Consider the following 23,665-nt stretch of genomic DNA (forward strand, 5'->3'; position numbering starts at 1 on the left):
CTAATCTAAATAAGAAATCGAGAAATAGCGTTTTACCTTTCAAAATTTTAAAAATAACACATTTATAAAAAACTCGTAACTTTTGTAATTTTGTCATTTTAGGTCAATCTCGACTGATATTTCTCTAAAATATTAAATTTTTTTAATTTATTAATTTTAGAATCTCGGTCTATTTAATTGTCTATCGATACGTTGTAAAATTTTAATATTTTAAAAAATCTCGCGATGGATCTCGTCCGAAATTGATTAAGATCGGGCTCGAGATTGATTGAAAGAAAAACAATTTTACAAATTTTAAAAAATATATTACTTTTGAAAATGAAAACAAAAGATGTGCTACTTTTGTTAATTTTCCAATCTAACTAGAGCACATAAATAACATTAGGTCATCTTTACCCTACCATAGTGAAAGTGGATTTAATAGCAATGAGTTTGAACGGCCAACATAATTGAATTGTTTTTTATCATTTATAATTGAAATTATGAATTTTGTAAATTTATGGTTATTGTTATGTTATGGTTACTATTATCTTTACCTACGAGGATAAAATAATTTTGACAATGATAATAATATAGATGACAAAATTAAAAAAATTCCAGCTATAAACAATAAGATGTATTTCTCCAGTATAATTTGATTGAACACTTTCAACTCATCAATCAAAATTTGTCATTTCATTACATATTTAGACGTGGATCCCATGTGTTAATACAATTGCATAAAACAAGTGAACAACCCCACAAATGATTAAATGATGTATTTTTTTCCTTATTTTCATTGATCTACATTTCTACTCAGCTTAACGCGTTCTTAATTCAATTCAAGAATAGTATTTTTAAAGTGATGGGTGGGAATTCAAGAGTGTAGTACATTTAAAGTGTCGCAAACTTTTTCTATTTTGCAGATATATCATTGTTAGTGTATGAAGTATATTGAATATATCAAGTGTTTAAATGTGTAATAGTAGTGTATCAACATTATCAAATGTGTCAAATTTATTAAAGGTATCAATTGTATAACAACGGTGTATCAACAATATCAAATGTATATCATTAAGTGTATTAGGTGTATCACTATTTTTTTTTTTACATTTTATAGGTTGAGATTGTTTTGTTGCCATATTTGTAGAAGTACTAGGACCTAATTTCTCTACTCGAAATTTCCTTAATTTTGAATCTATTGGTCATACTTAATAAAAAATAGATGAATTGTTACTAAACTTTGAACTTTTCATTATAGAAATATCTCATTTTCATAATTCTAGCTAAGGACAATGATTAGGTGCATCCTATGACGCGTCTATCTACGTGCTCTCCATCTTTCAACCACACAAATACAAGATTAAAATATATTTTATAAAAAGGCAATATTTTATTTTATTTTTGTGTGGTAGAGAGATAAGAAAACACCTAGATGTGTGCATTCGAAAGTATTTAAGTTTTTTCCCTCTAGCTAATAGGTTATTGGGTTGTTAAAAATTGATCTCTAGCTATGTTTTATCCACATATGTTAGTTGAAATTTTTTTAATCTCAAAAGCCTAACTCTACTCCATGCTTCTTTACTCACAAACAACGCTCTTTTTCCAACTTCTTCCATGAATTTTCTGTTTGAAAACATTTGAAAACATAGTGAAAATACTTTTTGTTTGAAAACATTTTTAAGAAGAAACCACTCACAATCACTTTAACTTCCTCGCTTAGGATCTTTAGCCAAAGGTCCCTTACACTTTATTGCAGTTTCATACTGAATTATAGTTTGTGATGGGTCTATGAAAATCTTTGAGATTCTTTCGATTACTTTTACTTAAGTGAACATATTTATATATCTCTCCAATGAAACTTTCTATGCCTAAATGATTACCTCTTGGACAAGAAGGTCAACGTACTCAACTCACTAACTTTTTAACACAAGGATGATGTCACCTACTTTCAAGTAAATGAAGTATACACGATTGTTAGTGTATATAGAAATTAGAAAATTTAATTAATAGTTATAATCGTGTATCATTTTCTATACAATCAGGTATCATGATTGTTTAGAAGAAGATTACATAGTATTGAAAGATTGAACAACACAAAATTTCTCTTCTTGACTGCTTCTTAATGACAATATATACATTACGAAGTCATATATTGATGTTACTAAATTGCAGAGTCTAGAAACTCGAAGAAAATACTGTTTTGCACCAAAAGTGATGTTTAATACATTTTAACGATTTTGATAATGTGTTACTATCTAATGACTTTCTTTTAGTAATCGTTAATTGACGACAGGGTAAATATAAACATGTCATAACATTGGAAAAGTTGGGAATTTTCTATTTTTTCCATCAAAATCGTGTCATTTTCATCCAGTATCCATGACACTTTTTTACCGTCATAAATTTATGACACAAAAAATGCATTTTTTTTTTGAAAAATCTGGAAACCTTCCTCTTCTCCTACCAAAACTGGCTTTGATGACTCATTTTTTACCCCCATCCATTTTTTTGCTACTATTCATGAGTCATGGAAAGTCATTTTAATATAACTCTGCATTTTGAAAATAAAAAATTTAAAATACTGATGCATTAAAAATATATAAAAATGTTAATTGTTTTCAATATTTGCAAAATTTGAAAACAACCAATATTTAGTGATATATGGTCATCAGATTATCTACTAAGAGACTAATTAAATCTGAAAAACATTAAACAAATTTAGATTCTCAACACCAAATAGACCTTTGAAGATAAATATGAATTTGGTTTTTTTTTAAAAAATAATTTTTTTGGAAGCTATTAGAAAACACACTAATTAAATTCAATATTATTACACAACCTCTCAACCTGTGAGTAAATTGGAAGACAAAACTTTCCACACATTTCCTTAGAATTAAATAACGTCTGTTGTGGCCCTACAACTTTTCTTTTTTTAGTTCAACATGAATTTGTAACCTAGATTAAATGTACGTGCGTTAATCGGTTGAGCTATACTCGAGTTGGAGTAGTTGTTGGATTACAACTTAGTCCTACATATCGGACAAGTTTGATTAATCTCTAACCAATTGATTATGCAATGTGTATGGAATATATGCTTGCAATTAGGAAAAACTCGACATGAAACTCTTTCTCCAAGATCCTCTAAACATATCGTGCATTCGCTTAACGTCGATGGAGACTCATCATTCTCTTCACAATTATAATATGCCGATGGCTTCGTCAATTTCTCCATCGCCATTTGAAGCTGACGATTCCGCTCCTCAGGATCGGCCACCATCGTCGTCGCTACTGTTGTCGTAGTCATAGTCATTTCTTCATTCCTATTGCCACGTTGCTCGCTCTCTGAGAACCCCTGGTTGCAGCAGCATTGGAAAAAGATGTAGAGGCACAAGCCAAAGAAGGAGATGAATACAAAAATTGTCAAGAAAAAGCCAAACAAGACGATTATGGGCATGAGATTTGGAGAATGGGGATATTATTATTGATTGGTTAATTGATTAATTGATTGATTAATAATAATCAATCAATTAATTAATCAATCAATCACGTATGTTGCTTGGGTGCTAGGAAAATGAAAGAAAAAGAGGTGAGAAGAAACAAACTCTTGATGAAGAATCATGGTTGGACAACTTATCATTCATTCTTCTTCTAATTCATTTATTTTTAGTTTTTGTTAAGAAAAGAAAGCAAGAGAGTTTCGTAGCAATTTAGGGCAAATAACAAACTGTTTTCATTTTTCATCTCTCCCTTACCATTTTCTTGTTTGTTAAGAAAGTTATTTTGTGAAGCTAACAAGAATAATAACTATGTTAAACCCCATTTTAAGAATTTTTGTTATACATCCCCAATACAACCTTGTTGTTAACAAACTCTCTCTAGAAGCAATTTTATTTTACTTATTTTGGTTAATTTCAATTTTGAACTTTCAATACAATGTTGACTATGTCATATCAAGCAAATATACGTTGCCAATAGAAAAAAGTATTAATCAAGTTCCACTGATAATGCTTCAAGATTCATCCACCTCAAACATCGGGACGTCATCTCTTGCTTGCGTGGGCATCATTTCTTGCATGAAAAATATAATTCATAGTTTGAGAATTCAAGTCATGATATATTGCTATAAACAAACCTTCTAATCCATGGGAAGGTACACACAACACCAACACCACTGCCCAGTAGGTTTTGATCATTATCGATAGAAGACATCAAAGACAGTTATTGTGTAACATTTGCCCACGCCATGATACACATAATATGTGTCATGAGATGCAAGAGATGTTGGACCTATACTCCTCCTAATATGGTACATTTTGAGTCACATTGTTATATCACCCTAATAGTGGCCTACGAAATAGGTCACTGCCATCGTATAATACCTTGTCTGTTCGATTTCCAATTCACGTTGAATCCAATGTGCTTACATATATATCTTATCAACTTCCAACCTCTGCTATGCTTTCCCGTCCACTTCTTTCTTGGTGTGTTTGGATGCTAGGAAAAATGCAACATTTAACTTGTCAATCACCTCCATTATTTACTTGGATGAGTCACAAACCTACTAGAATGGTTGCAACAAGGCTACACGCACGCACAACTAATATTTTTTTAATTAAAAAAAATGATTGATTAGGCTGATTTAATCTTTATTGGATTGAATTACCTGGATTAATATATACCCTTCAGTTTATTGATCGAAATCAATTTGATTGGTTTTGATCTATTTTTCTGGCCTTTTACGTTCTTTTGTGATTTAAACGTTTGATCTATTGAGTTGAATAATGTATACATGTCTTCTATCCTTGGTTGCTTAATTTTTAAAATGATTTTCTTAAAAAATTCAATCCAAGTTATATTAAAAACAAAAGAAGGCCGTAGTTTTTTTTATTTTTAAAATTATGTTTTGGTTTGTTTTCTAAAATTGAAGTGCTAATTCAAACGTTAGTTTAGGGAGATTAGCAATAAAATTAATCAAATGGAGAAGAATGTATACAATTCTTGGAAACAGAAAATTAGTTAAATCAGCCTAACGGGAATAAAGTTAAAAGATTTGGAAAATATGTGAACCAAAATATAATGAAGCCATTCAATAATGGGATCAAAAGTTTAAGATATTTACATTGGATTTTAACAAATCTCAGGATTAATCATTGACAATAGAACAGCGACAAATGGGACAAGTCATGTTCTTCTTCAACCAATGTTGAATACAAGAATAATGAAAGATGTGATTACACACTGGAAAATTCTGGCAAAGCTCTCCATTTTCAAAATCCTCCAGACATATTGCACAATCAATGCATTTTGTCGCCGCCTCCGAGCTCCCATAGCTCACCGGCGCGGCCACTTTCTCTATCATTATTGTTCTCTCCATGTCCTCCCTCCATGCATTGCTTTCTGACCTCTCCATGATGTCTCTTCCATGACTACTCGTTTGATGATGAGTTAACAAAATCCTACTCCTAGTGATCATCATTTGGTTTTCGTTTGGCTCACCCGCTTCGAGGTTGGAACTGTGGCCATCTAAACTCGTTGACCCAATTAGGTATTTGCAAATGACATAGATGCAGACTATGATGGCAAAAGAAGCAACCACAGAGAATATGATGATGGTGATGAAGATGACAATTACGATCGAGAACGCGGTGAGGAAAGGGAGGATGGAAGGAGGAGGGTTGGATTGTGGAACAGTAAGAGCTTGAGGGATCATGATGTTGTGACTTTATTTTTCTTTTTCTTTTTTAATTGGTTATGTTTTTAGAGCAAAGGTTTCTAGGGTTTTTGTGTGAGAAGCTGAAGAGGCCATGAGGCATAATTTTGGGTTTCTTAACAAACTTCTCTGTAATTCCAGTCTAAATCTACAAAGAAAGAAGAACTTATTAGGGTTTTCAGTTATTTTTAACTAATTAAATTTAACAGCCAATTGCCATTACGATGGAAGCTTCAGTAGGTAATTCCCATCCAAAAATTGAGAGTTTTTGGTTTTGCCCTACCTGTCCCAAGGTGGGTTTGCAAGGCTCATTCAAGACTCTTTCAATAGGTATATTTCGCTAGCCAAAAGCTAGCTCAAACAAATTAAGGAATTTAGTTTGGAATGACTTTGTAAGTATTTGTTTTAAAAAATATATATATTTTCTTACACTTGCAAGATTAATAAAAAGAAAAACGGAAATTGAAATAGATAACCATTTCAACAATAATAATTAAGGATATAGTAAAATTTTTAAAAAATTGTAAATATAGCAAAACTATCACCGATAAACTTGTATCGATGATACACTTCGTATGGTTTATCAATGATAGACTTATATCAATAATAGAATTTGACAAATTTGGCTATATTTGCAAATTTTTTAAAATGTTGCTATATACTTAATTATTTTGAATCTAATTGCTAAATTTGCAACTACTACTAAAAAAACATTTGAAAAGATTAGGCCTATGGCCCAAAGATTTGATATTTTGCAAAAAAAAAAAAAAAACATAATAAATAAATAAATAAAATAAAAAATTGCAAAATTGGCGTATGACCCAATTTAAAAGGAGAGATAACCGTGAAAATGACAAATTTTAGTATAATAAACTGAAAAATAGCAAATCTAAGAAATATTAAATTTTTTGGCAAAACAGGCGGTTTCATATTTTTTTTACTTTTTTTTACCTATTTATATTCTTTATGTAGGATAATACATTTGCATGATGCAAAGAATGAGACGGAATATCACACCGTCACAAATACAGTGTATTTGTAAATCTTAACTAATTTATGATATTTTCATGTTTGGCAAAATTTCTCAATATCCCCTAAATAAATGTCTATAATTCGATTTTTGGATTTTTAATATTTAAATCAAATTAACTAACATTTATTTATTAATTCATACAACTTAGGTTTAATAACGATTTCCCCTACAAACTAGCTAAAAGAATTTCAACCGTTTCTGATTCATTATATTTCATAAAATTCAAATATTACATCATATCTCTAATATAATGACAAACATTAATTCAATATTTTCGTATTATTTATATTTCAAATTATTTTAAAAAAAATTATCAAATATATAATACATATTCCTGAGTAATTATATTTCATAATATTTTGCATTCAAATATTACATCATATCCGTACTATAATGGCAAATATAATTTCAACATTTTCGTAACATTATCAGATTATTTATATTCCAAAATTATTTATAGAAAATTTGAATTTAAATACCTCCAAAATATGTATTGTTAATAACAACTTAAATTAAAAATTTTATCGTAATTGAAATTCACATTAATAAGTTCAGTACGTCAGGTACTGTATAATTTACATACACGTTACTTATATCATCAATAAACTACTCAAACCATAAATTCTCTATAATTTAAATACATAGTTCTTAGAAGTTACAAGTCGCTAATGATAACAAAATGATCGAATTTGTTTATAATAAAAATATATACATCTAAGTGATGACAACATAATTCACTTATTTAACGCAGTCAAAGTTACAAGTGTCGTGTAATTGAGATTTGCAATTCTTAGAATTTAATAGTAATTTCATTATAACAAACATATCAAACATACATTATTATACTATTTTCATATAATCTTCTTTTTTCTTCATTTCATCATATATAAATTTTTTGTTCATTGAGACCTTATCATCATGTTGATTTCTTATTACAATTATGTACACGTGTTAGTTACTAAAATGTGTTCTAAACATTATGAATAGGTTGTCTATATTTGATTATTTTCTTTTCATTATATTGTGAGTCATCCTCTTCTTATCCTTAGGTGGTAGGTGTTGTTTCTGATGTGCTTAATTTAGTTTGTCCACCATCTGACCCTCCGAAAGTTCGGTTCCTATTTTCAGTCGTGTTTTCCTTTCCTTCGTCGTCAAGATCGTAATCATTTTTCCTAAGCATTTTTGGATTGCTTGATTCCAAGTTCAGTTGTTATCTTTGTTTTTTTGTTCCTTCTCTTCTTCTTTGTCATTCTCTACTTTATCAAGGTGCTCCTCAAAGTCTCTTGTTCTCTTACATTCCAAATACATTGTATTTTGGTTACATGTACAAAAGAAAGTTTAAGTTTATATCACATGCTTACCATATATTCGTTAGTATCTTGTTCCGAAGAACTAGGTTGCTCACCCTTGATTTCTTAAAAAAAATATGCAATTTGTTTCCTAGTTCTTCAAACTTTCTATTCGTCTTCAACTCCACATATTTAAAAAATTTAAGAATATCATCTATTTGTTTGAATATATTTAATTTATTTCTTTTTTTTCTTAATTTAACAAAATTGATTTATTGGTTAAATTGGTCAAGTTTGATTGAGTTGATTTTCTATAGGTTACAATGTATTTGTACATACTACATGACAATATTATTCTTTTCAGATTAGTTCCATAGTATTTGACAGACTGTATAGCATATGTTGCTGACACAATTACATTGTAATTTATGCTTTTAAATAATGTGACAAACTATTTGTGTTATATCATGATCATATATTCAAATATTAATATTTATTTGCTCACATAATCATATACTTTTTCAATCCAAAAAACTTAACATTACGATGGATTTGTTACAAAACCAACAATAAGAACGATGTCCTAAATAGTGTCATTCAATCACACGGTCGTTTAACTAACAAAACTTTATAATAACGAATAGAATTAAGATTTTTCAACATAGTATATGTCAAGTATGAATGATGACAGATTTGGGACACACACAAAAAGGTAAAAATTTTGGACATCAAGATAAAGTATTCAGTCGCCTGGGCATAGGATAATCTAATATATATTCCAAATACATTGTGTTTGAATAGCTAAAAAAAAGAGACATGATATTGAAAATAGCACAAAGACAACGTATTTTGCAACAACATTCAAATTTGGTAAATCTTAACTAAGTCTGCTATTTTGTTGTTGGACAAGATTGCGACAACCTTTTCTATAATAATGGTAAATATATACAAGATTTTTCAGCTTTGTTATATTTTAAACAATTTATTAAATAATACATAATATATATTTTTAATAACAATTTGAATTTAAATTTTAGATCATTCCCCTAAATAATGTGAAATATAAATACAACATTTTTTACTTTTTTATATTTTAAACAATATATTTAATAATACATCATATATATTTTTAATTTTAATTTTAAAATTGTAATTACGTCTCAATGACATTTTGCAATTATTTTGAATTTTTTCTTTTAAGTTTCATTTGCTAAGGAATGAATTACCTTGAAGAAGAAGATGATGAGGCACAAGAATAAGATAGAAGCCTTCTTCAATCGTTCGTTGAACGCTTTCTTCAATCGATCAGAGATTTTGGAGTGGGCGAATGAAATAAATGTGGATCGAAAGAATGTTTTTCAATGGAGGGATGATAGAGATGATTTTCGGAAGAATGCTTTTTGGTGAATGAACGTAAATTTGTGTGGAGTGAAAGAATGCTTTTCAATGGAGCAACAAACATAAATTAAAAAATTGCTAGGGTTTCAAACTGGAGATTTGATGCCTTCAATGTTATTTTCAATGTTTGCACCGTTTGAATGTGATGTTAAATTGTTGCAAACAATGGGTGGAGATTTGATGGTGATGGATTTTTTTAGGTGGAAAATTAGAATTTTCATAGGGTTTAATTGGCTAGGCGAGTTTTTTTAATTAAAGTGTATTTAGAGTTTATTTCATTACTGTATTTACGATTTAAGTCTTTTAGTTAGGTAGGAGCATTTAAGACAATGCTCTGATTATTATTTTTTTTAAATTTTTCTGTATTGCTATTTTGTCGATTTAAAAATATATTTGTCATTTGTCCAAACAAACCTCCTATTTTATCATTCTTATTGCCAGCCCTTTAAAAGATGAGTTAAAACTGAAAATTCTAAAATACCTCATTGATTTACGGACTTACGTATGAAATTTGATTGTCATGTGATTTTCATATAATTGTCATATGATTACGTTTATTTGTAAAAAAAAATTAGTTAGTTTTTTTAGATAATTACTATCTAATTGTTGTTTGATTCCTTGCATTTTTTTTAAAAAAAAATTTAGTTAACTTTTTGAGATAATGAATTGATTACATTTTAATTATCATCTGATTACAATTTTTTGTCATACTAAATTTTGATATTGTTTAAGTTGCCTTCTAATTGTCGGTTGACTAACTTCTACTCTTTAACTTCTCTAATTGCTATTTAATATTGATTCTTTTTCAATTGATATTGTATTGATTTGTTGTTTGATTGCTATTTGATATAGATATTATATTCATTTGTTTTATTAATTAACTTCATGTGACTTTAGTTTTCTTTTGCCAACACGAAATGCCAAATTCACCATTCTCAGGGTTTGATTTGAGAAATTGAGCTTTTTAAGTACCAAAAACCTTCATATTTGCTGATTAAAAAATAATAAAGAGATTCATCATGCTTGATTTTTAGTGTTGTCACATGCCCCAGACGAAATGGAGCGGTCGTCGTCCTAAAAAAGTTAGTTTTAAAAAAAATAGGAGTCACTACCAATCTTTTTTACAATGTTATTGGACGCCTAAATAAAGTAAATAATTTTTTAAAAAAAATGGTCTGCGAAAAATAGAGTTGAATTCGAAAGTCATTTGTTTATAGAGATGGTATTAGCACCCCACAACACTCATTTAGAAAAACGGTAAACCTTGAATTGAAAATATTTTTTAAATTTATTTTAAAACTAATGCCTTATTTTACATTTCATTACTCCAATATTTGAAACAATGATCTCATAAAATAAGTGGAATGATATTCTATTAATTAGACTATATATTGAGAAAAATTTCTCACCTTAAGAAAATTAGAAATTATTACAATTTCTCAAAATCTATCATAGACTAGTCTTCGAATAAATATTTTTTTTCAAATATTGATTCAATTCATTTTTTCTTGAAATCAAATCTCAGACACTCAAAGATATTGATCCCTCACTTCTAAAAACTCTAGGAAATCGAACTCCCAAATTTCCTAGATTCCATCATAAGATTTTATTTAAAGAAAACAATTTAAGTTATTATAAAAGATTGATTTAAGAAACCTTATGAAATCATAGGTTAAATTTGAAGTTCTTCAAAAACATAAAACATTTATAACATTATTGGCAAATTTGCTAAATGATTAAAAAAATCTTTATTTTAAAACCTAAAAAAATTTAAATTGAAATGATTTTAAAACCTAACAAAATTTAAATACAGATAGTTACGTTTAAATGCATCTAACAATAATTATTGCAATTATTATTATTATTGTGATGTGAATAAGTAATAGAAAAGAAACATAATACCAACAAACAAAATAAGGAAATAAAAAAGGAAAGGAAAAGGAGAAGGAAAGTATAAATAAAGAAAGAAAAGAAAATAACAACGGGTATAAAAGGAATAAAAACAATAATGATAACAAAAATTATAAGAATAATAGTAATAATAATTACAATTATAATAAATAATAATATAATAACAAAAGAAAACAGTAACAGTAATAAAGTAAAAAAGAAAATAATAATAAAAAAAACAAATAATCGTAATAACGATAATAATGATAAAATTTCATTTATTCCCTGTTCTTTTTCTATATTTTAGAGAAAAGAAAATAAAGGTTAAGAGTTGGAATTAAAAAAAAAATAATGAAATACCGATAAATAAAAAAAAACGAAAAGTTTCCTTATGTCTTTTTCTTTCTTCCTATTTTTAAGAGAGAAGAAAAAGGCTAAATTTTTTTTTAAAATGATAATAAAAGAAAGAAGAAAGAGTAAAAAATACTAATTTTCCTACATTTTCTTTTATTTTTTCATCTTTTAAAAAGAGAAGAAAAGAAAAATAAGGATTTGAATCCCAAAAAATTAATTTTTGTATGAGGTGCGGATCTTTGGGATTAAATCCCTACCAAATACAAGCTCTAAAAATTTTCTTTCTATAAACTCACTTTAACGAATTTTTTCTCTAAGCAATTTTCTCCCCCTTTCCAAATGATAAAGGTCTCTATTTATAAACTCTACCGCAAATTAGAAAAAATGAATAAGAATAAAATCAAATTTGGATATTACGTTAATAGAACAAATTTTTATTTTCCTAAAATAAATTAAATGAGATATTTTGAGATTTTATGAAAAATAAATTAATAAATTAAATGGATATTAAAAGATTTTTATTTAAAAGTGATTTTCTTTTTTTCTAAAATAATTTAAGTAAGTTAAAAGTGATATTAGAAGATTTTAATTAAAACAAATTCATTTCTATTTTCTTAAATCAGTACAGATAAGATAAATGTGATATTAAAAGATTTTTTTAAAACAAATTGATTTATTTTTATTTCCTAAAATGATAAAAATTAAATATTATAAGATATTATATGTTATTACTTTTTTACCTTTTTAAAATCAAATAAATAAGTTTAGTCATTATTACTAATATTATTATTTTATAAAAAAAATATGTGGGATAAAAATAGATGGTTACATTGAGTATAATACAGTAAATTTTAATAATCATTTGATTTTCAACTGATTACCGATTAAAGCTTTTTACTTTTGTTAATTACTTAGTCTCATCTAGTTGACTTTGATTGTCATATAATTAGTTTATATTCTTTTTCACATGACTCTTATAGTTTTTAATAAAAATTATAAAATAAGGTATTAATCACGTAACAAGCAAATAGAAATCACAAAATTATACTTTAAAATATTTAATGAAAATTAAATTACATGAAAATCAGAGAACAAACACGTGACAATCAAACAAAAATCACAAAGTAAACCCTAAATCCTACCTAATATATATCTAATGAAAATAACATGAAAAATATTCAAATAGCAATTAGAAAAGAAATCCCAACATACTTAATATCATGCAATTAGATAGTCATCACATGACAATTATATGAAAATCAGATAGCAATCAAACAAACATTAGATAGTAACCACATGACAATTTTTAATTTAAACCATTTAATGAAGAATAAACAACAATTTTTCCTGCCTTTTGACTCAGATCAATTGCTTTAGCAGACTCTGCCAAATTCGATAATATTGTCGACCAAACACCCAATGTACCAAGAGCACTATGTGACAGTATGTACGGTGAATAGTTAATTGCATATTATGTGATTTATTGGGAAATCATGAGGATGATTATTTACTGATTTTGTTGCACATGCTTTGGACTAACAGTGATTGTTAGCTTTAGCTATATTAGGATAGTATACTCCCGTGCACGATGTCCATGGGGTTCTCCACCCTTATGTGACTATTATGTGTTCTAGTTGCGGGTTCACTCTGTGTGAAACGTGTTCCTGTAGGCTCACTTTATGTGATTATTATGTGTTCCTTGGGTTCACTCTATAAGACTGATTATGTTCCTGCGGGTTCATAAGTTTTGTTATGACACAGGGTATACACCTAATAGGAAGTTAACTTTCACCTAGTGGGTCGAGTAATGAGTCCCTCTAGGAATATTCTATGTATTCATCATTTCTATGTTTAACTTTCCAGGCAAATGTAAAAGAGTAAGGCAAGCTAGCAAGTGACAAGAAAGAACTTGGCTCTGGGGTAAAACAGTAGCTTGACCCAACCAAAATTATGAATAACCTAATCATGGTTATATCAAGTGAACACAAATATATCTATACTGAAGAACTACGTAACTTTAGTGGAATATGATCCGTTAGTTAATGAACGTTGATTAACTCGATTTAAAATAGTTTAGCCAGTTAATCTGGAATCATTGGAGCCCATGATCAGTAGATCCATTAACTTTTTCGACTACCTCATATGGAATAAAATTAGAACAATATGTTGGATTGGTTCGAATAATTCATAAATAGGAAATGAGAGAAAAATCGATAAGTATATTTGATATAGCTATCGGTTGTCGTAGAGTTTTATGTGATTTGAATGTAAAAAATATAGATAAAAATTCATATTCGAAAGCTCGAAATTGATGGAAATGATCAAAGTTCAAAAAAGTAAGAGGGTTGACTATTGACTTTTGAAAAGTCAAACTTTAACTGGCTATAAATTCAAATAAATTTGAATTTCGAAAAAATGAATGTAGATTCATGCTCGAGAGATCGAATTAATCTAAGAGATAAAATGGTAAAAAATCAAAATATTGACTTTTGATTTGAAAAGCCAGTTTAATTTTACTTGAATGATCAAATGACTATTTTACCATTTGATTAAAATTAATGAAAAAATCATACATTTTGTTGGATAATCCTACTAACTCTCGGTGAGCTATGTGAAGGTTCTTGGTGTTGACACCAAGTCCACTAAGAGATAGTGAATTGTTGCATAATTCCACTAATTTATTATTGAGCTAAGTACTGGAAGTTCATGGTGATGACACTAAACTCACTAAGAGTTAATGATAGGTGAGATGTTGGAATTTAGTGAATTTAGACATGCAATAGTTGCATCTTATTTGTCTCTTTAAAGAAGGTTTTTTGAATGGTTAATTGTCATAAATATAACAAAACACCGAAATATTTACGATCCATGTAACAAAATCAAAAAATTCATGAAGATAGTCATTTTTTAAAAAAATTTCAGGTTTGTCATTCATTTCCATCTTCCTTCTTCTCTTATTCTTCTACAATTTTTCTTTTATATTTTTTTGAAATCGTGATTTTTGTTTCAATCAATCATAAATCTTGTATTTTTCAGCATTTTTTGGTTCAAGATCATGTATCAAATATAAAAGTTCTTGAAAAACAATCATTGACATGTTGGTACATGATCATTTAAAATTGGTTAAACGATCATGTACCTTGAAAAAAAAATTGTTCAGATTTGGGTTCATGTATGTGCATGAGTGACCAATTAATCACGTGTTGGTTGGAAAATTTTTAGTATTTTTCATTGTGGGCTTTTTTCGTTTTCGAAATTGTTATATATAGTATAATCTTTTTTTTCTTTTTTAGTTTGTTATCTCTTTTTGAATGTGTTAAAAACTTTTAGCAATTTTAGTTTATTTTCTTTGAAGAAAAAAAACTCACCAAAAACTTCTCTCCGAACTATCAACCATGAAGATTTTCTCCTCCATTTTTCATCTCTCTCAAATCTTTCACTCATTAGATCTCATAACTCGATTCTAAATCTGGAAAATAGCAAATCAACACTAATGGTGATTCGATTCAAGTTCGAGAGAAGATTACATATAAATGGAAGCTACAAAGGCATGATTTCTTAAAACTCTAATCCAAGTTAATTAGGTACGTAAATGCATGTTAATTTCTAATAGGATCAACGCAATTAGAGTAAATTTGTGTTGAATGCAATTAGACTAATTTTTATTCAAATTGGGGTGTGCATGTTTGTTTTTTCCATAAGTCAAAATGAAGATTCTTGAAAAGAGAAAAAAAAATGCAAAACAAGGATGAACATGGAAAAAGAGAATGAATACTATGCATCAAAAAATAAATAATAAAACAAAAAACAAAAGATTCTTGCAACAATGCCAAGCAATGATCAACATCAAAAGAGAGTGAATTTTGATCATTTCATTCAACTTCAACGGTCATCATTTTGCCACGTCCATCAATATTTTCATAAAATTTTTTACTTCTATAATTCTTCACCTCCTTTCCTGATAAAATAATACAAAAGAATCTATTATATGTATTTTTCTTCTTCTTTTTTATTTATTTCTTAATTAATAGATTAAATGAAGAATCAAATTAGACATAAAAATTGATAAAGAAAATTTTTGTGTTTGGTTGAGTTATATTAGAACGTTTTTAAATATCGTATAACTATTTGAAAAGTCAAATAAAAAATACTTCTAAGATATTTTAAATTTATTTTAAAACTGAATGACTCATTTTAAAACTCTGAATTCTTATAAACGTGAAGACTAAAAATTTATATTTTTGAAGAACAAAACATATACGAGAATTTAAAAGATAAATTTTTCTAAAATAAAGAAAAGCAAGCTTAAAATTTAGCATTGGTCGATTGTAGTATGCATTTTTATTCCTAGAAAGAATTCAAATATTTCAACATCAACTAAACCATTGTCACAACTTTTTCCCTATTCTATTCGATATCATGTAGAATCCAACTTCTTTTGAAAAGTAAGAAAAAGAGTTTGGAAAGTAATGAAAAGGAAGAGATAAATGTCCTTTTCTAGCCTTCAAAACATTTATCTTTCCTTGCTTGAATCTATTTTTTAAGAAATTTTCTTATCATCAATTTTCTACGATTGCATTCTTTCAATTCTATTGATTTTAATACTCAACCAAATAAAATTATTAAGTTTGCTTTTTCAAAATTACAAATTAAGTACTCAAACTTTCAAACTTTAATAGATTAATTCATTTAAACATAAAATTCAAATTATCATTTAATAGATGAATTAATTTAACTTTGAATTTATGTGAAAACAAAAAAACTCAAAAATAGATTAGACATAGAATGATACAAACTTCAAAATTCATTTACAAAATTTATTATCTAACTTCATGTAGCGATGAGCATCCGTGGATCAAGGTCGGTTTTTTACCAAATCATTACTAGTCGGTTTAGTAATTGTTCTAACCGACTTAGCCCTGAATGAGTACACATCGATCATTGCTTGATCAGTTTAAGCTTTTGAAATTTTTTTAAAATGTTGTCGGTTCAGAATTTTTTTCAAACCTACATCGATCGTCATCTCTACAGATTTTGATCGATTGATTTGATTTTTCGATTTATCATGCTCATACATGAATACATGTTTTCTTACTTCTTATATACAAATAAAGTACAAAACTACACAAACTTTCGGTTACGAGCTTCGAGCTTCATATACTCGAAGCATGAGTCAAATGCTAGGAAGTTTGATGCCAAATATTACAAAGTAGAACAGTTTGTTGCCCAAAACTTTTATGTAGAAAAGAAAATTATGACAGAATTTTGCAGTCTCAAAAATTCAGAAAGCATAAAACCATTCAAATGCTAACCAAAGTTTGAATCTTGAAATCAACTATATGTCACAAACAACAAACTGAAATTTAACTCCTTAAGCAAGAGGGTAACTTCAACAACCATTTTTATTCTGTTTCATATAAAACTTCATATGAACATCAATCTTCAGAAATGGTCTGTTTAATCAAAAGAAAAATGAAGTTGACATAAAAGAAGGATAGAAAGCCATACCTACATGATTCGGATTCTTTTGGACAGTTCGAAAGAGGCGTGTGGTTCTCTCCCATGCTTATCATCTCCCATTGCCAATGGCAGCGATCCTGCAGTATAAATACACAACCAAACTTCATGACTTGGAGATCATAAGCAGAAAAAAAAGAGACCATTAACAAGCTATCTGTTTCCCTTCTCTTGCAACTTTTTAGCTTCTTCACCATGTCGACATGTGGCAACTGCGACTGTTCCGACAAGACCCAATGCGTGTAAGTAGTTTTTACCTACAAATTTATCAGCAAATCTAACTAAGAGTTTACTTGTCACAAGACTGATTCTGGTATGGCTACCAAAGTTGTCTTAATATTAATATTGTTCTTGGTTGCGCTTTCGGGTTCAAGCTATATCAAACATGGCCATGAAGATTTGATTAAGAGATTAGTGTTTTTTTTTAGCAACGCTTGTGTTGGCTGAATGAGATGTTTCTCTTAATACCATGAAAGTATCCATTTTGATTGTGTTGTGGTGAAGAAGATCAATGTTTTTCCTCAAAATCAACCAAAACCTGTAGAACGTACTATTGGTTTTATGTTTTGTCAATTGAAGGAAAAATTTGCATAGTTAAATTCTTATAAGAAGTACTGACATGGTTTATAACGACAGGAAACAAGGGAGCAGCTATGGCGCTGTCATCACGGAGAATGAGAACAGGTAATTGTTTCAGCTGATTTTGAGCCCCTTTTCCCCCAATGAGATCTTAAAACTCCAAGGTATGGATATGAGAAAGAATCAAGTAAATCATAATCAAAAGCATGAGTGAATTGAGAAGAGAAAAAAGTGAAAACAGCAAAGGAAGAACTTCACAACAAATTATTGACAAAAAGAGTTTTACAAAGCACCTGCCATCTAATGATATATCTCTTGGTTCTGCAGCTCATTTGATGCCATAGTTATGGACTTCCCAGCGGCCGAGCACAACGACAAGTGCAGCTGCAACCCCTGCAGCTGTCCAGACTGTGGCTGCAACAATTGAACACATACATCTGTTATTTCAACTAGCACAGCTATGTGAACGCCAGTAATAATGTAGCTGTGTTTGAAAAAAAAAATAGTGTCTGTTTTATGTTCAAAACCTCTGTTCTTAGCAAGAGGTATGTTATGAATAATGTTTATTTCTGTTCTTCACCCACAGTCATGTAATGTTGGTCACTTCTGTGTCCATGGAGTTAATGGATAAGTTATACTAGTACACTCTCTTCCTCTCCATCCATTTTCATTTTTGTTCCATCTCATTCTTTATTCAAATCGAATTCATGTTTATAGAATCAATGAAACAATCTAGATGAGCTTCAGTACTTGGGAGAAACGTTACAGTATAGATATTGTCTGTATTTGATAATAATATCCAGACTCAAAAGGTCAGGTGGAATGACAAAGGCTTATAAATTGAAATAATAAAAACTTTCAAAATCTTGTGGAGAATCAGTAGGCAGCCGAGGCACACTTACAAAAGCATTGTCTTCAAGATCTTATTTGCTTTACATCAGCTATAAGCAGCCCACAACGACCATCGTCCCAGCAGAATATAATATCAAATTTCGGCAAAACAAAAACTTTAAACTAAACTCGAATGTGGCAAACCGCTTAAACATTTGTTCAACTCAACTCAAGATTATAAGGAAGGGGAAAAAAAGAGGAACACTTCAAATTAAAATGAGATACTCCAAGTGAAGAAATAAATTGGTATTAACATGCTAACAACTTAGTAAGTTTCCAACGTATAAAATAAAATGAAAAGAAGTACAAAATTGAAACATTCGTCAAACATAACTCAATTGAGTTGTTACTTAACCAAATTCAAACATAATTCATTAGATGGAAGAAACTACAAATTTAACATATGGAAGTTAAAATTGTAAATGAAACAACAACCATTTTGAATCCAGTTTGAATGTAATAAACAACCATTGATGTTCCAATCAATAACTTACTCTCGCCATATAAAAAATATCTAACAATGCTACAGAAAAGAACAAATCTAACTGAACAATTGCTTCAAGATTGTTCTGTTATGCTGGTTCTAATCAATGCAGTCAAATGCCAATTCATTTATTTTCAAAACGCAAGCCTAGAAAGCATAGTTAATCACAGACCATAGTATCTTCTGTCACTTTTGTCTCTCTTTTCTTGGGTAGGAATTAGGACACAGTATCTTCTCAAACTTCTTCATCAATACAAGACCAAGGGACAATATTAGGGACACCACTGAGGTCTAATGCAAGGAGACCCACTCTCTCTTGTTCTTTTCACATTGGTGGTGCATTGTCTCAGCAGGATGCTCATGAAGAGCATCAACTCAAACATGATTGAAGGCTTAGGTATTAAAAACTTGGGTCTTTCAATTAATTTCTGGATGGCACAATTCTGATATCTTCATCATACTAAAAGAAAAGCTTACAAGACTATTTGAGATCATCCTATCTATTAGCAAAGTTTGTTCTCCGGCTAAACATGATTGAAGCCGGTTAATTCTTTACCACTAGCTAATCCAAAAGTTTTGTTGAGGAAGAGCTTTATATTTAAAAATAGAAAAACTGAAAGCAATATTGATATTATATATGCTAATTTGTATAAAATATATTTTATAACCAGCATAGAGTTGAGGAGCTCCAACTTCATGGACCTTAACTAAATCAACCCTTGCTTTAGCTGAAGCTTTTTGGAAAGTCATCCACAATTCACAAAGCCCACATAATCTTCTTTTCTAGGTGGCGCTTAGCAAAAATAATTCACCAATTCAATGAATAGAAACTCTAAGCGTATTTTATAGGGTGATATTTACGTGCAGACTGAAATACATTTATCTTCGTACATCCCCTTTGATAAAGATATACACACAAAAAGATAATTAAAACTTGCATCACTTTTAGAGTTAATAATAAAGTGTTGATTGATATTTTAAATAATTACAAATACAACCAAATCTATAAAAGCTCTATTGTTGGACGATATAATTTTATCACAAACAGACTTCGAGAACTAGATCTAGATTTTGTTATAACTTCAAATTCTCAAGTTCTTTTGTATTGCGTTATCTGTTAATAGTTTAAGCCTAAATCCTATATTCGTAATTTATGATTCAACACTTGAGCAATCGCACAAAGATAGATGTAATCCAACATACATTACATATATTTATCTATCATGTATGGTCATCATGATGATTCAGAATTGAAAAGCTCTAACAGTAGGCATGTCCATTTACAGCTTGCCCTTTTCAATTGGACTAGGACCAACTTATTGTGATTATCTAGCTACACCTTGTGTAGGATAAAATTCGAGTTTAATCAATTCAAATGATTGGTTTAATATTACTGAAGTCTACTACTACAAGGTCCGGTTCAAAACTTCAGATCCAACAATTCGAGAATTGCATATTTAGAGCATATGACATGATATGGATGCAGAATAAAGAAGAAATAGTAAGAAATTTTGAATAATATGAGGAAACTAATACAGTAAGTCAATAACAAAGGCCCGAGCCTACAAAAATACGAAGCCAAATTGTACTTACTGCATTGCAGCTTTGGCTATACCTCCTTTCTCTCACTTTATTTCTTAATTTTCTTTGGTATCTGTATCTCTCAAATAGCTAAATTGTAAACTAGCAGAAAATCAAATCTTTCATTTTATTAGGTTATCAAATTCAGACGTTGAATCCTTCCGCCCGAAGACACTTACGATGAGCCTCGATCCATTTTCCACATGCTTCTTCACCATGCTCCACTATGCACTCATCTCTAAGCTTCTTAGTATCGGGACAAGCACAACATATCTTCTTTTTTGGTTTTCCATCTGGGGTAGACTTGATCACTGTTGACGCTTGGTCAAGTTTCGATTCCGGCAACGCTATGGCTGATGAAGAATTTACAACAGGTAAACCACCCATGCCACAATTTCTCAAGGAATGCAGTCTTAAGAAAAAGGGAAGGAAATCCTGAAAACTGCAAGCAGAAAAATATGATCATGAAGAACATCAAATTATATCATGGTAAATCTTACTTAATGGGCTACTGAATCATAAACTAGTGGGGGTGGTGCCTCTCTATGTACATAAACTAATTGAAACCAGTTGAGATATGCTTAGATTTACAAATTTCATATTTTACTTGAACTTGAAGAGAGTCATCAAATAAGAAAACAGAAGACAAGGACCTTCAATGAAACACATCCAAAACACCCCAACTCAACTATACCACAAATAAATCATCTGATCTTCCTATTTGATTTCTCATCAAACAACCGATATACTGGAAAGATAAAATTCCATAGAGCCAAAAGTAAGAACCTGAAAACAAAGTAACAATCTTGTTTGCTAAAACGGAAAATTTTTCTTACAGGCAAAAATTCTGGCAGCGAAACGGAGAAAACCAGTAGGGTGAACAAGAAGCAGAGAAAAATTGGAAGCTTACTTTTTGAACCTACAGGCAGACGATTCCCTAGAAACCCATAGTTGAAGAAAAAAGGAAGAATAGAGCTTTAGACAGCGTCTAATCAAAGCAATTCAAAGAAATTCTATATCTATACTACGGATAAAATTAGCCAAAAGGGAGAATCTTTAGGTTCCTTTATGTGCATATTTGAGAAATTTTGAAATTTTTAAGGTCACTTTTGTCCGGTGATTTAAAGTATGTTTGAGGGTGATTGTTGGAGTTATGATTTTAGGAAAAGAAATTTAGATACAATTGATTTTGTAACATTGATATTTTTTAGCAATTAAACTACGTTTGGTTCCACATTTTTTTAAGTGATTTTCAAACATTTAGAAGTGATTTCGAATTGTAATGTTTAATTCCAAAAGTGATTTTGAACTACTAACTTACTAAATAGGATATTTTATATTTGAAAATTTATATAACTAAATAAAAATAATAATAAATATGCATGACAAAAATAAAACAAAATTCAAAACATATATCACATTCAATCTAGAAATGTTTGTATAATTGCAAATACTTAAACTAGATATTATCTTGAAACACAAATCATATAACAAAGACAACAAAACATAAGAAATTGCAATAATTTCCCACTCCTCTTCCATCTCCCTTCCATGGCAAGAAGTTTCACTATCTTTAACAAAACTTAATGTTTCTGTCATCACTTGCTTGATAGCTAATGAAAGAAATGATGCAATGTGAAGTGTCAGAAGTGTCACAACAACAATCTTCACCCGTTTGTCATTAAAAATGATATATATGAATAATAAATAAAACTTTGACAGCAAACAACTTCAAGAGGACAAATGAACAAACAGAAAAGAAAAAGCCAGAGCCAAAAAAATAATAATAAATAAACTCTAAAACACTCAATTTAAAAAATGACTTCAGAAGAGAGAATTTATGCTGAAGTTGTTGCAGGAAAGCAAACTCCGTATCGTTTCAACAATTTATCATTTTGCAATTCAATATCAAATTTTCAAAGTTCAATAAATGGAAACTACATCATAGTTCAATTAGAGAACCATCAAAAGCAAATAAAACTACGAATAAAGCTTAAGGGTGCTTCCAAAATTTGAAGGCATAAGCTTGCTATTGCACAGGACTTGATTCTAAGAACTCAATTCTTCAAAACCGTTCACCAACAAAACACCAGACACAACTGAACTGGGTAGGATGATGTGGACGAAAAATATCATGAGACGAAGTACTAATACGTTAATAACCCATGTTAGAGAATTGATTAACCCATATGATAGATTTGCAAAAACAATCCAAGGGTTTAGAGTCCCTTGCTTGATAGCTAATGAAAAAATTTCAAAGAATAAAAGACCACGTAGACTAACTTGATTTTTCAATCAGGAACACAATCATAAACAGAGCCCACGAAAATTGGGGCAATTTGACTGATTACGAGAGAACCTAATTGGAGTAGCTCCGACGAGTTTTATCAAACAGTTTCACAGAATCATAAATTCTCCAACAATTTCAGCATAAATTCTCTCTTCCGAAGTCGTCAAATTCACGAAGCATTTTATCAAACAAATTCTAGGTAGCAATCACAAATGGGGTTCAGTAGTTAAAGCATATAAAATCAGCATAAACACAATAATCAATCCCCCCTCTTATAAACATTACAACAAATGAAAATTGAGACACGCCCACAAAAGAATCGGAACAGCAAGACACGACCCACGTTCCAATTTGCCACATAGCGTTGTTATTAGGCTATGAAAACAAAATCAAACAACCACTCCATTTTTTACTTTTTTTTTCATTGAGAAAATCCTAATTAATGCTTTTCAAGCGAGAAGAAAGACGGAGCTGGAGATTGGGATAATACCAGAAACAAAGGGAGATGAAAATAAATGCAAAATCACTTGAACGGAGGCCGGGGCGGCACGAGCGGAAGAAAGACAGGAGCTGCCAGCTGAACGGGAGGCAGGGGCTTCGGCTTGTAGGAGAAGAAAAGAGCGTGGGGTAGGAGTACGGTAAGTTGACGATTATTACCAAAAATTTT

General features: G+C 29.6%; 2 protein-coding genes across 5 annotated transcripts; both read right to left on the reverse strand.

Moving 5' to 3' along the window:
- Positions 1–2,998: 2,998 nt before the first annotated feature.
- On the reverse strand, positions 2,999–5,692 carry LOC105435076. Its single transcript, XM_011654441.1, has 2 exons — positions 5,222–5,692; positions 2,999–3,334 (listed from the first exon to the last, which is right to left on the reverse strand). Exons 1-2 carry the CDS (start codon positions 5,690–5,692, stop codon positions 2,999–3,001), a joined length of 807 nt encoding a protein of 268 aa, XP_011652743.1.
- A 14,923-nt stretch (positions 5,693–20,615) lies between these two features.
- LOC101205238 (cytochrome c oxidase copper chaperone 2) lies at positions 20,616–23,665 on the reverse strand. 4 transcript variants are annotated; one of them, XM_004133662.3, is made up of 2 exons: positions 23,489–23,665; positions 20,616–21,150 (listed from the first exon to the last, which is right to left on the reverse strand). In XM_004133662.3, the coding sequence occupies exon 2, from the start codon at positions 21,093–21,095 to the stop codon at positions 20,853–20,855; it is 243 nt and encodes an 80-aa protein (XP_004133710.1). In that variant the 5' UTR covers positions 21,096–21,150; positions 23,489–23,665; the 3' UTR covers positions 20,616–20,852. The 4 variants fall into 4 exon arrangements, with proteins under 4 accessions (XP_004133710.1, XP_011650564.1, XP_004133711.1 ...); XM_011652262.2 differs by lacking the exon at positions 23,489–23,665 and adding an exon at positions 21,619–21,977; XM_004133663.3 differs by lacking the exon at positions 23,489–23,665 and adding an exon at positions 21,545–21,976.

Source organism: Cucumis sativus, chromosome 3, assembly GCF_000004075.3.
Source record: "Cucumis sativus cultivar 9930 chromosome 3, Cucumber_9930_V3, whole genome shotgun sequence".
Classification (NCBI taxonomy): domain Eukaryota; kingdom Viridiplantae; phylum Streptophyta; class Magnoliopsida; order Cucurbitales; family Cucurbitaceae; genus Cucumis; species Cucumis sativus.